General features: G+C 37.9%; 1 protein-coding gene across 1 annotated transcript; it reads left to right on the top strand.

Annotated features, from left to right (window-relative positions):
* Nucleotides 1-874: 874 nt before the first annotated feature.
* On the top strand, nt 875-14,926 carry LOC146313266 (T-cell differentiation antigen CD6-like). Its single transcript, XM_084738831.1, has 13 exons — nt 875-1,016; nt 2,512-2,583; nt 4,139-4,420; nt 5,205-5,519; nt 6,881-7,195; nt 8,132-8,203; nt 8,760-8,900; nt 10,572-10,685; nt 10,883-11,005; nt 11,250-11,321; nt 12,823-12,993; nt 14,223-14,324; nt 14,404-14,926. The coding sequence occupies exons 1-13, from the start codon at nt 965-967 to the stop codon at nt 14,490-14,492; spliced, it is 1,920 nt and encodes a 639-aa protein (XP_084594957.1). The 5' UTR covers nt 875-964; the 3' UTR covers nt 14,493-14,926.
* The last annotated feature ends 405 nt before the right edge of the window (nt 14,927-15,331 follow it).

Here is a 15,331-nt window from a genome sequence, read left to right as displayed (position 1 = left end):
TCTCTTCATTTGTTCAAATTTGTCATTTGTACATATATTTATTGAGAATATGACTGCCAAAGTATTTGTATGGCAGATACCCCCCAAAGTAAATACTACTACTACTACTACTATTACTATATTACTGCTGCTACTACTACTACTACTACTACTACTACTAGTAATAATAATAATAATAATAATAATAATTATTATTATTATTATTATTATTATTATTATTATTTCAAAACAAAACATTTTAAAACAATAAAAACTAAATTTAAATGAGCAAACCCACTCAGGAAACTAACTGAAACTAAACTACAATTAAAACTAAAATTAAAAACAAAGTAAAAACTAATTAAATATAAAAACATAATAACTGTACGTATCACAGTCAAATCATTTATTTTCCTTATTTCTTACATTAAGGTATAAAAAGTTGAGTAACAGGATGAATCATGAACGATTGTGACGAATCGTTGAATTTTTTTTTTCTTGTGAAGGTGGCACTTCAGAAAAGGTTAGGGAACCACCGCAGTAAATATTGTTAATTCAGTACATTTTATGACGGTGATTTTTATCCTTAAGTGTCCATGACACACAACTTTATACATCTGAATACAAACTCCAAATTAAAGACTGAACAAGTTAAATCAGTTATACAATATGCTTTTGTTGTAATAAAATAAAGTAAATGGACTGAGGTAATGCTGAATGCCTTCGAATGGCTTATGCAAGAAAGGGTAAGTTTTTAACATTATGGATGTGGTTTTAGTCCTGATATTTATACATCAGTGACAAGACCATAGGCTCCACTTCCTGTAACAATACACTAATGGGAAGTTCTGTCACATCAAATATCGAGGGAACGAGAGGAAGTCACACTGATGTGTGCGAACAGTAGATGCTGTTCGTCACTTCACACTTTGAGCTTCAACTTTGAGCAGCGACAATAGAAGCTGTTTCCCTTTCTGTGAACAACATGAAGCTCCTGAAGTTCATTTTAATTTTACAACTGAGCTGTCTTTGTCAAGGTACTGTACACAGATTCATACACTTAAAAATTTGTTATTTAAAATTTATTCACAAAATATCAGTTCTGCTGTGAGTTATATACTTTATTTTGGCTTTATAGAAACCAGCTCTAACTGAGACCATACCAGACTTTTTTGGCTGCATAAACTTATTACTATATTTAATATTGTTGTTCAAAATGTGTTCTGACTTAAACTGGACCCAGTTTAGCCTAAACTTTAGCTAAAAGGACAGCAGCACATTAAATTTTAAGAAAGAAGATTATCGTTGTCAGTGAAGGGAAATGCTAGGACCTATTGTCTTGTGTGTCACTATATTTTAATGCTATTTATTACAATACAACTATAAAGTTAACATGGATAAAGAAACACAGCACTATCTGAGGGTTAGAATGATATTTTGGTAAACCACTGGCAAAAGTATCATGAAGCTGGCGAAACCTTATTCAGTGTATTTCAGGAGAAATACAGTAACTTGTTTAAGTAAATGTAGAACTGTGTTTAGTGCAGTTATACTTGCTTTTATTTCTTTTTTCATTTCATTTATTTTCATTTATTTAGTTACTCTCAAGGACCATTCACATTGATCACATGCTTGTAAATGTGCCAGTTTCAGCCATAAGGGTGATTTTCGACTGTTGTCCCTCGGCCTGATGAGAAAGAAAACATATACAACATATAAGATTACAGGTAGAGAAGAAGAAACAGCACAAAAGGCTTAAAGGAGTAAAGTAGCATCATGCAATGTGATAACGAGACAATTAAAACAAAACCGTTATAAGCAGACAATCAACATTTAAGCAGTTAAAACATGACAATATAGAATCACATCTCCAAAGACACAACGTATCACATTAGATTAAAGAAGACACACTGTATGTTTTGTAAGTTTGAAGTTTAAAAGTTCATCCGTTTCATTAGAAAAACTATTCTCCTTAAAGAAAATTTAATTTCAAATAATCAAAAAGTTAAAAACAGAGAGAAGTAGAGTTATGGATGAAAAGTAGGTTACACAAATTTGTGGGATATTTTAATGATAGACATGTATTTAAAAAAAACATTTAGAATTGTTAGAATTTTTTGTTTCATTTTTCTAATCCTTATTTTCAGCGTTGCAATCTTTTCGGCACAATCGTGTAAAATCATGCGTTTCACAGAATCTTTGAATCCTTTAAATGATTTTAATTCTTTGGTCAGGTGCCTAAATGTCTAAAATTGCTCAACAAAAAGAAGATAAAGGTGGTGTAAAGTATAAACTGTGACAGATTATGTAATTATATTGGGGTTATCTCTTGTCATGTTTTACTCACACACTGCACCCCACACATGTGCTGAAACACCTCGCAATAATCACACTTGGTCAAGCGGTTACGCTCCAGTCCTGAGCTGTGTTTGATGTGGCGTGTTGCGTGTTGGTCTGTATGATGATGGTTATGTTGATGGTCACAGAGTTACCGACAGTTAAAGTAATGAGCCTTTTCGAAATTAATTTCAGCTTCGCACAACTCATCCGCTCACACAGACCCAACCGATGTCCCGGTGAAAGCAGAGGAAGAAGAGTTCAACAGTAAGTGAGATGTTTTTCTGGGGTGCAAATGTTATTATTCAGGAAGATAATTTCTCACACAGACACAGACTTACACCAGCATTTTTCACACTCCTTTCAGTCCAGAATCAGGATGAACACTTAACGCAGAGGATGTACTGTATGTATATTTCTGCCCTTATTGTCACAGGATGTGGGGGTGACCTGCTTGTGAAATGCAGCTCGATGAATTTTGCAGGTGCAAAGTCTAAGAGTGAGATAGCAACACGTTCACCCACACAGACTGGTTTGCTCTGCAAGCAACCTTTGCTGTTGTGTGTCTCTGTGTGGCTTTGTGCTCAACTGCACTGCCAATCGCACAGTTTTGTCCCAGAGACATCTCAGTCCAGTCTGTTTTCAGCGGTAAAATAAAAAAGCCACATAAAATGAACATAATAACACAGAGCGGAAGAATTTAAAGATCATAGTAAATATAAAAAAGGCAAAAAATAGAACATATTTTGTTCCCATTGAAACAAACAGCTAATGTGGGTGGAGAGAGAGAGGGGATGGTATGACATAAAATAAAGCTTCCTGATCAGAAAACAATACTCCTGAATTGGAAAGACAGAAATAACATTTCATCACCTCAGTGGCATCTCAACAGAAAGACAAACAACTTTTCACAGTTACTGGACCCAATTTATTAATAAGCCTTGCCTCACACAAACGGACATGAACACCTTCTCACCTCAGGTGACCTCACTTCTCACCGTAAAGAAAACTATCAACCTTCACCAGGACCCTCCCTGCATACTTCATTAGCTAACACAAATATCTGTTCTAAACTATTCATTTACTTATGCATCTATTATTATTTATTGTAGTATTTCCTTAAAACATGTAGTTCTTCTTCTTCTTTGTCTTAGTATTATTATTATTACATTTTACCTTTCATCACTAAATACATAAATAGTATAAAAAATAGATAGAATTATTAAGACTATTTATATGTGCCATGTAAAGTTTTGCACGTCATTATTGGGTGTGAATTGGGCGCCATTATTTATTATCACTATTATGTTGTTTTTGGCACCAATTTTTTTTTTTTTTTAATTGATGGATATGGAGAACTGGCACTAAAGCAGCACCTGACTGGTACTGAAATATAGAAAAGCCCCTAGAGAATAATGCATAAGATCATTTTCTATTCAAAAAAAAAGTTGACAATGAATTTCAAAGAAAATATGTCAGAAGAATGTTTTTAACACAGTTTTATATGCAGACTTTTGTATAAATTGTGATTTTAGTTAATGTCCAAGGAAAAAAGGGTGGAAACCACAGCACATTTGTCACCCTTGTCACCATTTCTGTATAATCTAAACATGGATTAGTGTAAAATACGAATAACTTAAACATTGACAACTACGTGCAAGAAAATTTCTTTGATTAAGACAAAATGACTGAGCTGTGCTATCTGAAATTCAAAATATACTATCGATGTTTCGATGGCTTCAGAGCAGCAGAATTGATACCAGTTTTAGGTTTCACTGAAATCACATGAATCATGTTGTTTTTCTCCTCTACGTGTCCTCAGGTGACCCTTATGTTCACAGTCTGTCTGGTAAATGCAACTTCACGCTCAGGAAGCCAGGAAACCTGAGCAGTGCCGCGGTGCCACTAACAGCAGACTCCGTAGACACGCTGGTTAAACAGATCTGTCATGAGCTTGACTGTGGCAGAACCTATCAAGTGAACACAACCGAATCACCTCCCAACACCACCTGCTTTCATGACTGTGTGTATCAAGATGGTCGTCTGCAGAACTGCTCGCAGAGCCAGGCAGATCACTGTACAGTGATTGATGCAGCTGTTTGTGGTAAGATTTTTCCTCTAACATGTTTCATAGTTGCACAAAAAGAGGAGACACCATTAGACATTTTGTTTTGTCCAGCACAAGCTCACCGCTCTTTCGCAGATGTGCATCCCTTTAGAAAAACTTGCACTGGGGTCCTTTGTTTAAATAATCCCAATGAATGAAAAACATGCCATGGGAACCACTTTGCTCTTGGCTCATATGGTCACAGTCAATCACATACGTACTTTTCTACATGATGCATGTTTGAGGTGTAAAGGTTTGAAGACCTGCCCTGTGCAGACATGCATGTGTGACTGAATGGTTGAGTGAAAATATTTGCATGTGTGTGTGTATGAGAGCAAGACAGAAAGAGACTGAGACACAGAGCTGTAGATTGTAACTCGCAGTAGTCACTTAGTGGTGGTGACAGTGAGTCACATGACTGTGGTGTAGTTTGTTTATAGCCTAGCATTAGGTCTTTACTACTGCCGATTGCATTTATGCTTCAAAAATCATAAAAATTTAGGTTAAAGTTTAAGTGTCAGAAACTTTTGCTTATTTTCTGCATTAATCCAAAATATAATGGAAAAAATCCCTTTGGGAACCAGAGCAATGCTAACTTCTGGGTTGGCCTACAAAAATACATCATCCCTGCAGCAATCTACTGGAGCAAAACGTTGCAGCACTTAGGATGGCTTAATTGAACATATTTGGTAAGATAAATCAATTAACTCCTTAGGTATTCATTTTTAGGTATTCACTATTTCCCAGTCTGGTTAAGTTGACATTGTTTTAATGTCCTCAGGCCACCAGGTCGTGCGGCTGGCGGGAGGTTCAGACCGCTGTGCTGGACGGGTGGAGCTGTGGAGGGATGATAGATGGGGCACAGTGTGTGACGACCAGTGGGACCTGCGGGATGCCAACGTGGTGTGCGCCCAGCTCGGCTGTGGTTACGCCCTCAATGTGACGGGACAGGGCGGCTCCTTCCCACCCGGCAGAGGACCCGTCCACCTGGATGAGCTGAACTGTACGGGCAAAGAGGAGAACCTGTGGGCCTGTCCTGCTGCACAAAACGAGACTGACTGCGGACACAAAGAGGACGCTGGTGTCATATGCTCAGGTCACTGTCCACTTCAAAAACATATTCATATTTACAGACAAACAATATAATTGATTTGAAACTTGAATGAAATTAGAAAGCTGGACATTCATGGAAGTTTGACAAAGAAATCTTAACTCCAAGTCTACTTGCGAGCTTTCTGGAGTCACTGAAAGCCCCTGAAAAGAAGAAAGTATGGCATATTATTTTGGTTAGATTACATGAAAGTCCAAAGTATAATATTTACAGACATGCTAGCAGCTATATGAAGCTGAACTTTTGAGCTACATGCAAACATCAGCATGCTTAAATGCTAACAACGACTGAGTTAGCATGCTGATGTTTAGCAGGTGCAATGTTACCATGTTCATCAGCTTTGTGTAGCTGATTAGTGTGCTAATATTTGCTATTTGGCACTAAACACAAAGTATAATTGAGGCTGATGTGGGAGCTGCGAATGCCATTAGTTTTGCAAGTCATACAATAAACCAAAGTAAATTAAAACATCAAAACGTCAACATCATGACCATGTCAGGAGAATTCTTCCACATGAGACCATAGAAGTTTTTTTGGTTATCCATCCAGTTGTTGTTGAGATCAGGCTGGACGAAAGCGGTGGACTGACTATGGACTGGCTTACTATAATCATCTAGCATGTCTAGAAAAATTAGGTTATGAGACCAAGTCCTGTTAATGTTAACCAATCCAGACAGTGGAAAGATACTAAATGCTGTTTTTGTTTGTTTTGGTTGGCTCAAATGTAGTCAAATTTACTGTAAGTGGCCACTAAAATGCCCAAATCATGTAGGTTATAACTGTGATGTGTAAATTACCCCTCGGTGGATAAAATCTCCAAAGAACAAATATGAAGAACACGACTCAAAACGGCTCACTTGGGAATGATTTTCTTGATGTTAATCTACAACAGAAAGCACTGTAAAAAGTTGAGAAAACTTGCAATTGCAATTTCAACTTACTTCAATAAATGTTTGTATTTTGAGCCTACCTCAAACTCTTAGGTTCTGAAAAAGTTTTACCAACTACTTATGTTTTGTTGAGATAATGTTTTAGTTTTATTCTTCAAGTAAACTTGTATCCAAAAATTGTACTTCAAAAAATGAGTAAACTCACTGAAGTGAACATGAATAATGATTAATAATTTAAAACTTTCAACTGAGACAATTTAATTTTCAAGCATCCAAATAAAGACAATTTATTAAACAAATGTTGGGGTTTCTAAAACAAAAAGATTCAAGTTTATTTAAGGAAGAAAAGTAAATTATCCCAACTAAAGATTATAGGTTGGTAAAACTTTTTTGGTTAATTTAAAAAAAAAAGAGCCAGAACTTTCAGAGCTGTATTTTCTGTGTGTCTCTGTGCAGAAATGAGAGCGATCAGGCTGACTGGAGGTCTTGACCGCTGCTCTGGTAAAGTGGAAGTGCACCGTAATGGCAGCTGGGGAACAGTGTGTGATAACTGCTGGGATAAATCCATGGCCTCCAGAGTGTGCTCCATGCTGCAGTGTGGTACCGAGCCCCTGCAGTACTCCCAGTTTGTTCCTCCTCTCACCCACAACAGCGGGGCACAGTGGTACTATCACTGTCGTCGAGGCGAACAGAGTCTGTGGGAGTGCAGGGAGATCGTCAACTCACCTCATCTGTGCATCGGCTCAAAGGCATCTGGTGTCATCTGTGATGGTGAGTGACACAGTTTGTATGTTTGTGGTTGTTGTTGTGGCTGTTGGCAACAAAACACAATCGATCAGGCTTAGACATGTTAAAACTTGAGGGAACAGCATGTGATAAATTCATTTCGTTCGTTTCAAGTCATATTTTACTTAAATAAAATGCACAAAACGGAAATCAAAAGCAGATTTGAACATGTATTCTGTTCATTTCCAGCAACTGTTGTGCTCTTGTAAAAACCTATACTCTCATTTTATTATTTGTGGATGTAACAAAACAAAACTCTGGTATGTGCAGCATTTCTTGTTTTTTGACCTTATAATGTGCAAAAAAAAGGCATGAATATTTGAATAATGTAAGTGCAACTGCAAAATGAAAACAGTGTAACAGCAGTTATTTTATGCAATAAATAAGTTTAAATTATTTACCGTTTGTTTATTTTATGATCATAGCAAAATAACAAGATTGATAACTGATAAAAGGACAAACTCCTTTGTAAATCTTCTTCTTCGGTTTGTTTTTCTAACAAGGAATAAAAAACAAGCAATACCACAATGCTAGAGGGGAATCTTCAGAGAATTTCTCATGAAAAGACACAACGCAAAATTAAAAGGAAATGAGAGCTGCCTTATAAATGTCTGCCAGCCACAGACACTGTAGCTCATGTTCCCAGTGACCTTAGAGACTTAATTCAAAGGGGAAGTGACACGGTGGACTGGAAATCTCCTGAAGCACTTCTACAATTCATTTTATCAATGATTTAAGCAATTATCTTGTTACGAACAGTCAGATTGTGTGCATAAAAAGTATCTTTTTATGATTAATGCCTGTGTTTTTGATTTATTCCTCTTTTCGCCTGCAACAAAAAAGTTAGTCAGTATTTACAAACTCATATAATTCTCGTAGAAATTAAGGATAATTTCGCTTTCTCTCATTTTTGTCCTGCAGGTTCCCTTGGGTTTCCTTCAGACACCACAGATACCACAGCTAATGCAACTGTAACAACCAGTCTGACAACTGGTAAATATGTTTGTTTTCTTATCTGACTTCAGTAGACACGTATTATTGAAAAAAACTTTGATATTCTCTGAGATTTAAGTGGTAAATTTCAGAGAACAAAATCACAAATTTACAAGAAAAAACCTAGAACTTCTCAGAGATTATAAAGTTATAAATTTGTAAGAAAAATAATTTATAAATTCCGTGAGATTAAAGCCACAAATTTACGAGTGAAAGTTCAGATATTATCTGAGATTATAAAGTCACAAATTTACAAGGGAAAAAAACTAACAAATTTACCAGAAAAATTTTGATATTCTCTGAGATAATAAAGTCACTAATTTATTGGGAAAAAGTAGTCATATTTATTTTTTTCATCACTTTGCAAGGTTTTTTGGTTCCTAATTTATAAAACCAGATCCTCCAAATCAGCATGACATGCATATAACATGAATATGTCTCAGTATGTTATAAAAGTCATGGAAATGTGTTCAAACAAACACTGAGGATTGTAGTCATGTGAGTTTGAAACAGCTACCAGAGAATAATGCGTTTTTTTTTTTTCTGTCCATCCCAGAAGGTGCAACCACGTTCAGTCCTGCTGCAGGTTTCTCCTTACCGCCTGCAGAGCTTCTCAGCACCATCGCTCTGTCTATTCTGCTCCTCGTGTTTCTCATCACAAACACGATACTCTGCTGCCACTACAGAAGAAAACACGGTTGGTTCCCACCACTTTTTTCTTTTTTGCTGATCTGAAAAATTATCCGATCCGTTACTCAAAACCGTGATACGATCTGTGAGCATCCTTTGTGTGTGTGTCTGACTCTGCACACACCTCTCATAAGTTATAGCCACTAGTTAACCACACACAGCATGCTGAGAGGAAAAAGTATGCCAGGCTTCTTTTTGTTTCTATATGTTTCTTTTGTCATGGGCAAAATGCATTAGAGAGATGTATCATTTTACTGTCAAGTGAGTTGCAGAGGCAATGAGGCATAGGCTGTTATTTCACTAAAACAATGCAATGTACAGACATATTCACATAATTTTGGACTATTACAGTATAAATACAACAATAACAATAATAATTAGAAGAATTTGAATTGTGATTTTCTCAACCTCTCATTTAAACATATCAGTACTTGTTTATAACATTTGTATATATACACACAAATTCAATATAATATGCATAAATATAAAATATAGAACTTTTATAACCTTGCTGTCTTGCACAAAGTGAATAGTCAAACTGAATAAAAGCACAAATACATTTAAATACATGATTTCTATATCATTTAATTATTTTTTACTTTATTATTAGCACTACGAATAATAAAGGGCAGATTATGAATCAGCACCATGGAGCAAATTTGTGGCCCCCTTTTAACTTTGAGCACCTGCCCCTCCAAAGATCTCTGCACGGCTATGGTCATAGAGGATATTTAACTTTAGCAACACCGAAGGAATGGTCCACCTCCTTTTCACTTTCATCCACTGCAGAAAATTTCTCTGAGTTCACATTAAGTGGAGTCCAACTCCAGGAAGTTTGTTTTGAAGCCAGTTCTGGTTCAGTATACAGTTTAGATAAGTGTAATGTGGAAACAAGTCCCAAGTCTTAATGTAACCGTGAGTTTCCAACCTCACTGATTTACAAAGGTACTTAGCTTTTAAGCTTTAAGCACTACCTCGCTAACTGTGCTAATATTAGCCTCAACCTCCTGTTCTCTGTGCAACTTCAAATGTTGAACAAAGTTGGAAATTGTTGCGCCTCTGTCATTTTTGACCCGCATGCGTTGTGCACTGCAGTTCATGTTTTGTCGACCACCTCACATGCAAACAAAATGATCTTTGGTTGTGTAATTCTTCATGGTTCTGTCCTGCAACCTGACTGGATACTGTCAGATTGGTTCAGACAAAGTGGATCTGGAACTGGAAATGAGCAGCATGAATGTTAGTTAATTCAGGAAATGAACTATGTGTGGGACTTTTTAAATAACTTGTTTTTTTTTTAATCTATGGGCTTTTGGGAGGGTATTAAGTGTTTTTCAAGTCAAAAATCTCCAGTCTAAGTGAGGACATGAGTGACGATTTGATTTTGTCGAATGTACAGTCATCAAATTTGTGACTCAAGTCTGACTCACTTACTTAAAAGCCTCCGCCATAAACTTGAAAACCTCTAAACAAAATATATTTAATAATTTACATGAAGAAAAAATATGTAAATAATTTGCATTACTTTCACCACAGTTCCTTCAGCACTGGGAACTTATACTTCTATTACAAAGTCCTCTTAACACAACTCTGTATTAGACACCAGACACTCAAGACAAACACAGCACTTCATGCAGTTTGTAATAATCATCTGTTCTCTTGGTACTTATGTTCACAGCGTTCTTGCTCCAGCAGACGCGCAACAGCCAGCGACCTTCCTCCGAACATCATCACAACAACTACCAGGACGCCGTCAACCTCGTCAAGGTCACCGCCACCCAGCAGGCGGATGGTCAGTGGCTCAACATTTCCAAGAATATTATAAATCAAAAACTAATCTGTGTGAGCAGAATTTAACACTAACACGACTCAGTCTTTTCTCTCTTTATACCCTGCACATGTACATGTATTCATATGCATGCACAGTGGTGAGAAAGCATCTAGTCGTCTCACCAAGTCCTTTTATTTTTGTGTGTTTGTCTCAAAAAGTGCCCCCCAACCCCAGGTATCTTTGGACCCAGCTTAGTAGTGCTGACAGCACGTCAGTAGATACAGACTATGAGCAGTATGAGCCAAGCAATGAGCCGTCTGTCCCTTTATCAACCTTTCGGAGTGAGCTATGTTCTTTTATTTCCTCTCCGTTTGAGTGTATTCCTGTGTGCTTCTCAATCTTTTGCCTCTTAAAGATGTTCTCTTGCTGTGTTGCTGCAGCGTTTTGCGGTTAAAGCTGCTCTGATGTGTGTGTGTGTGTGTGTGTGTGTGTGTGTGTGTGCAGTTTGTGCAGTTCAATGCACTGAATGTTTGCAGGATGGTTTTTGATTAAAACAATGCCTCCTGTGCATCATTTTATGTACAGACTCTCAGAGGTACAAAACAGACGGGAACCCTTTGATGAAGCCCTCAGGTCTTGAGAGCCTCTGTGAGGAAGGTGAGTCACACTGGAGTTTGTAAAGATGTTACACAGAGACAGAGACGTTACACTTTGCAGAATTCAATAATATTTCCACAGGACAGTTCTGTCGTTCCTTGGAATCATCAGCACATAAAGGACTGCACAAACACTGACAGAGTTGTAATCACAGCTGGGAAACTTTTACCACTGTAGGAATGTTTGGATCAATAAATGTCACATATTTTTAGCTTCATTTGTTTGTTTTTTGTGTATTTACACATTTAGATCATTTAAAAATGCACAGTATATAATAATTACAAAGAAATGTGAAGGAGAATTGCCTAAAAGCCCTGCAAGGTCTTGCGGAGTGACATCTCCAGACAACATATTAGAGAATTATACGTTTCAATATCTCTCTCAATAAAATGAATCTGTAAAAAACTGAGACATAGTTCAAGGTGGTCTTCAACAGCATGTGTTCCAAAAACACCCGTCTTTCACACAAATATAGTCATTATATCGTTCTATTTATTTAACAAGCAAATCTTTCTCGTGTTAAATTGATATGTTTTTGGTTCTATTCTGTCATAAACGCAAAAAATTACATGGAAATGAATAACGGTTCTTTTATGTAACATTTTAATCTTCAATTTTCATTGCTGACATAAAGTGAGTCATCTCTTCTCCAATTAAAAAGTAAAAGTAAAAGTATGTAGCCTATCCACCCAAAATGTGCGTCACAGCTAACGTCTATGGCTCAGCACCTTTTCTACGAAATTTACCGGCAGCTAGTAGTGTTGTAAACATTAGATATGCTAATGCCGAATATTTAAAATGCTTTCAATACTATTTTACACAGTAATGATACTCAGTTTCTCACTCTCTTTTCTCTTTGGCGGTGAGTTATCACACACCGCCGCAGTGCCTACATAATCCCGCCTCCTCTCTCTTACTCACAGTGTAGGTATCAGTGTAAGGTATCATACTAAAATGAGAAATTCCAGTGTCATGACAATACTAGCTGCTAGTCTTGAGTCTCCCTGCGTATGCCAAAGCCAAAAAAAGAAAAATCTCTGAGGGAAATGGAGATTTTAATAGTTGTGGCTCCAGACTCTGAGAGTAACGGGTGCAGATTCCTGTCGTAGCCTCTTACCCTCGCCTTTCCCTAGAATAAATTCTACGATTTCAGCCCTTTTCTCACACGATTTTTAAGCTGCACAACTCATTTTAGAGTCGTCCTTAATTTCAGCTTTGTTGAGCTGATCAACTGCTCCCAAACATCTGACATGTCAGAAGTTTTGGTGGTTGTCGGTTGAAGCAGAGCCACAAGTCGACTCCCAGAGGTCAGTGTGTTTTTCCTCACTGCACCTGTGCGAAGTCGCAAACGTAGCGTCAGAAACAGCCATGGCGACTTGACATGTCATGTTGACAGAAAACATAAAAACACACACACACACACACACACACACACAGTCGTCTGTCACACTGTTAAATTGTTCTTTGTCTTTAATATTATCTCCTAATTTTCATTTTTCAGGCACTGAACCCAATGAACAAGGGATGGGAGTCTTTCCAGGCCATGATGTCATACCCGTAGAAGATCAATATGCCAGAGTGTCAAAGATATCAGTGGACTCATTTGAGAGCTCCAGCACCTCCTCTGGGGAGTGTTACGAAAACACAAATGGCTACGTCATGGTCAGCCCCGGTCAGTCCAGTTCACTCGCTCTTGTTTCATTCAACCAGTGCATTGTTGTAACTGTAAAAATGGTAACTGTTAACATGCGTCTTGGCTGATCCAATCACAAACGTACAGCTTTGAGTACATCTGTTCACACCTGGTATTCAAACACGTCTGCGTATCCAGTGACGACTTCCCTGCTCTGTATGCAACCAAACACGTAGCTACATCAGCACAGTCTGAGGCAGACAAACGCAATATTTTTACAGAAAGTAAGAAATAACTTAATGTAGAACATTTGCAGAATTTACAAGAAGGCCTGGATAATTAAGAATTTATTGTAGACTGCGTGTCACAAAGTTCTTAAGTCTCCCAACACCCAAAATTGCATTCTTCATGGACTGTTTACTGTTTGTAAAATTTAACATGCATCAGTTGGAGCAGTGTGTTCGAACAGGTGCTAAATGTTGGCAGGTAGACAAACTTCAGATGTGGAGTAGCTACCAACGCAGCAATGCTGTGACTGTCAGTGTTTTTTTTACATAAAAAAGAAACAAATTAATGTATTTCATTTAATGCAGAATTTACCAGAACGCATGGATGATTACGAATTATCTGTTTTGAAAAGTTTCTTCCCCCTCACAACTTGCAAATTGTACTGAGCCCACAAACATCTGCTGCAGGCAAGAGAGCCTAAGCACGTACATTTGCAGCACAGTGCAGCAAATGATGCACTTTACAGCGCATCAGTTCTGCGGGTGCTCCTGCAGCGTAACCCAGGACACATTGCGTACACGCTGCTGCAAGACTGTGGTCACGTGCAGCCCAGAATGTGATCTGAGCGATCGGATCTCAATGCCTCCTCAGTGTTGTCTTTGGTGTGTTCACATCTGCACTCAGAGCTGTCCACTTGTGATCAGATCACTCCAGTATTGTGCCAATACTGTCATATCATTTTGATATACTGAGGGAGGGTGTGGCAGCCTTTTCTTTTTCTTTTATCGCTTTTGAAATTTATGATTCATTCCACCGCCTCACCCCCAAAATTTGCATACAGTCCCTAAACCCAATATGTGGGTGTTTGTAGTTCAGAGTCAAGAAAAATCCCACCCTTGACAGAAAGCTGTGTTTCACTTCATCAGGTAGGAGGATATGAAAGTTGAACGCCAGACTAAAACTGTCTCAAAGGCTTTCAAGAGGATAGATAAAGTTTATGGAAACTAAACACCTGACTTCTGTGCCATGACAAATTACAGAGCCAGGCCCGAGCCAGTCAACTGATGATACCTTTGATCCAATAAGAGGCTACAACAACAATCAACTTCACTCTGGCGAAGCAACAAACATGCACAATGCAGGTAAATGTCACTCAACAGATGTTAGAGGAACAGATGTGTTGGAAGTTTAGATACATAACGTTTGCTGATCTTCATTTAGGAGATGAAGATGACGGCCCCATCTACTCCCCTGTGAGTCCCGATCAAAACACTTCATCTGAGGAAGACTATGATGACATCGGTGCTTAATAAATCTTATAAATCTAAAGCTGCAAAACTGCACGGAAAGGAAACATGAACTTTTAGACCAACCACCTGTTTCGACCCAAGAAACCCAAGAACCATCAACTGGGTGATTAACAGGCTAAAAATTTTAACTGCATTTCAGTTAAAATAGGTCAATTTAGTTCAAAAGTGTAAATCTAGGTTACATGTAAGCATTGTTTCAACAGCATTTGACATTTTATTGTGTAGAACCTGATGTTGATACATGAGTCACGTTTGTCCTAGACATCTAAAAATGTTCTTTTAAACCAAAGTCTAACCTGCAACTTATTGACTGCAGGTAATCCATCAAAATTACCAAATTGTTGCCATTTTTCCAGTTGTTGTTTTGGGGCTTTTGTGCCTTTGATTTACAGTACAGCTGAAGATATGGCAGGAAAGAAGGAGAGAGAGTGGGGGAGTGACATGAAGCGAAGGGCCGTAGACAGGGGGCAAGCAGAGGACTCACGGCCTCAGTACACGGAGCAGATCCTCTACCAGCTGAGCTGCCTGGCCACCACATTTTCCCAGCTGAGTGAGCACAAACTGTTTTGAATACACTTTAATGGTGCAGTGACGCTCAGACAAAAGGCAGTCAGATGCTTACTGAGATTTGAAAGATGAAAGGCATCACGCTCATGCATTTTTCTCCAGAAATCAAAACCTTGGAGACAAATGACAGGGAATTTGGGATGCCGTGAAAAGGATAATGCTTGTTTAATGTTGAAAAGCTGCAGCTGACTCTAAAAGTTGTCACATCCGAGCATCCTGGAACTGGACTTTTTAAAACAGTCCACGCTTTTTGTTGCATTGCCACACAGAAC

This window comes from Lutjanus erythropterus, chromosome 16 (assembly GCF_056507025.1).
Source record: "Lutjanus erythropterus isolate fLutEry1 chromosome 16, fLutEry1.hap2, whole genome shotgun sequence".
Lineage (NCBI taxonomy): Eukaryota > Metazoa > Chordata > Actinopteri > Lutjaniformes > Lutjanidae > Lutjanus > Lutjanus erythropterus.
The sequence above is the reverse complement of the archived record's forward strand: the minus strand, read 5'-3'. Positions and strand labels throughout refer to the sequence as shown.

Bases quoted from the DNA above. Each gene is read 5' to 3' on its own strand.
- LOC146313266 (XM_084738831.1), top strand. From the start codon at position 965: ATGAAGCTCCTGAAGTTCATTTTAATTTTACAACTGAGCTGTCTTTGT. The intron at 8,901-10,571 runs GTTGGTTCCCAC...TTATGTTCACAG, and splicing joins CCACTACAGAAGAAAACACG to CGTTCTTGCTCCAGCAGACG. The intron at 10,686-10,882 runs GTCAGTGGCTCA...TGTCTCAAAAAG, and splicing joins CGCCACCCAGCAGGCGGATG to TGCCCCCCAACCCCAGGTAT.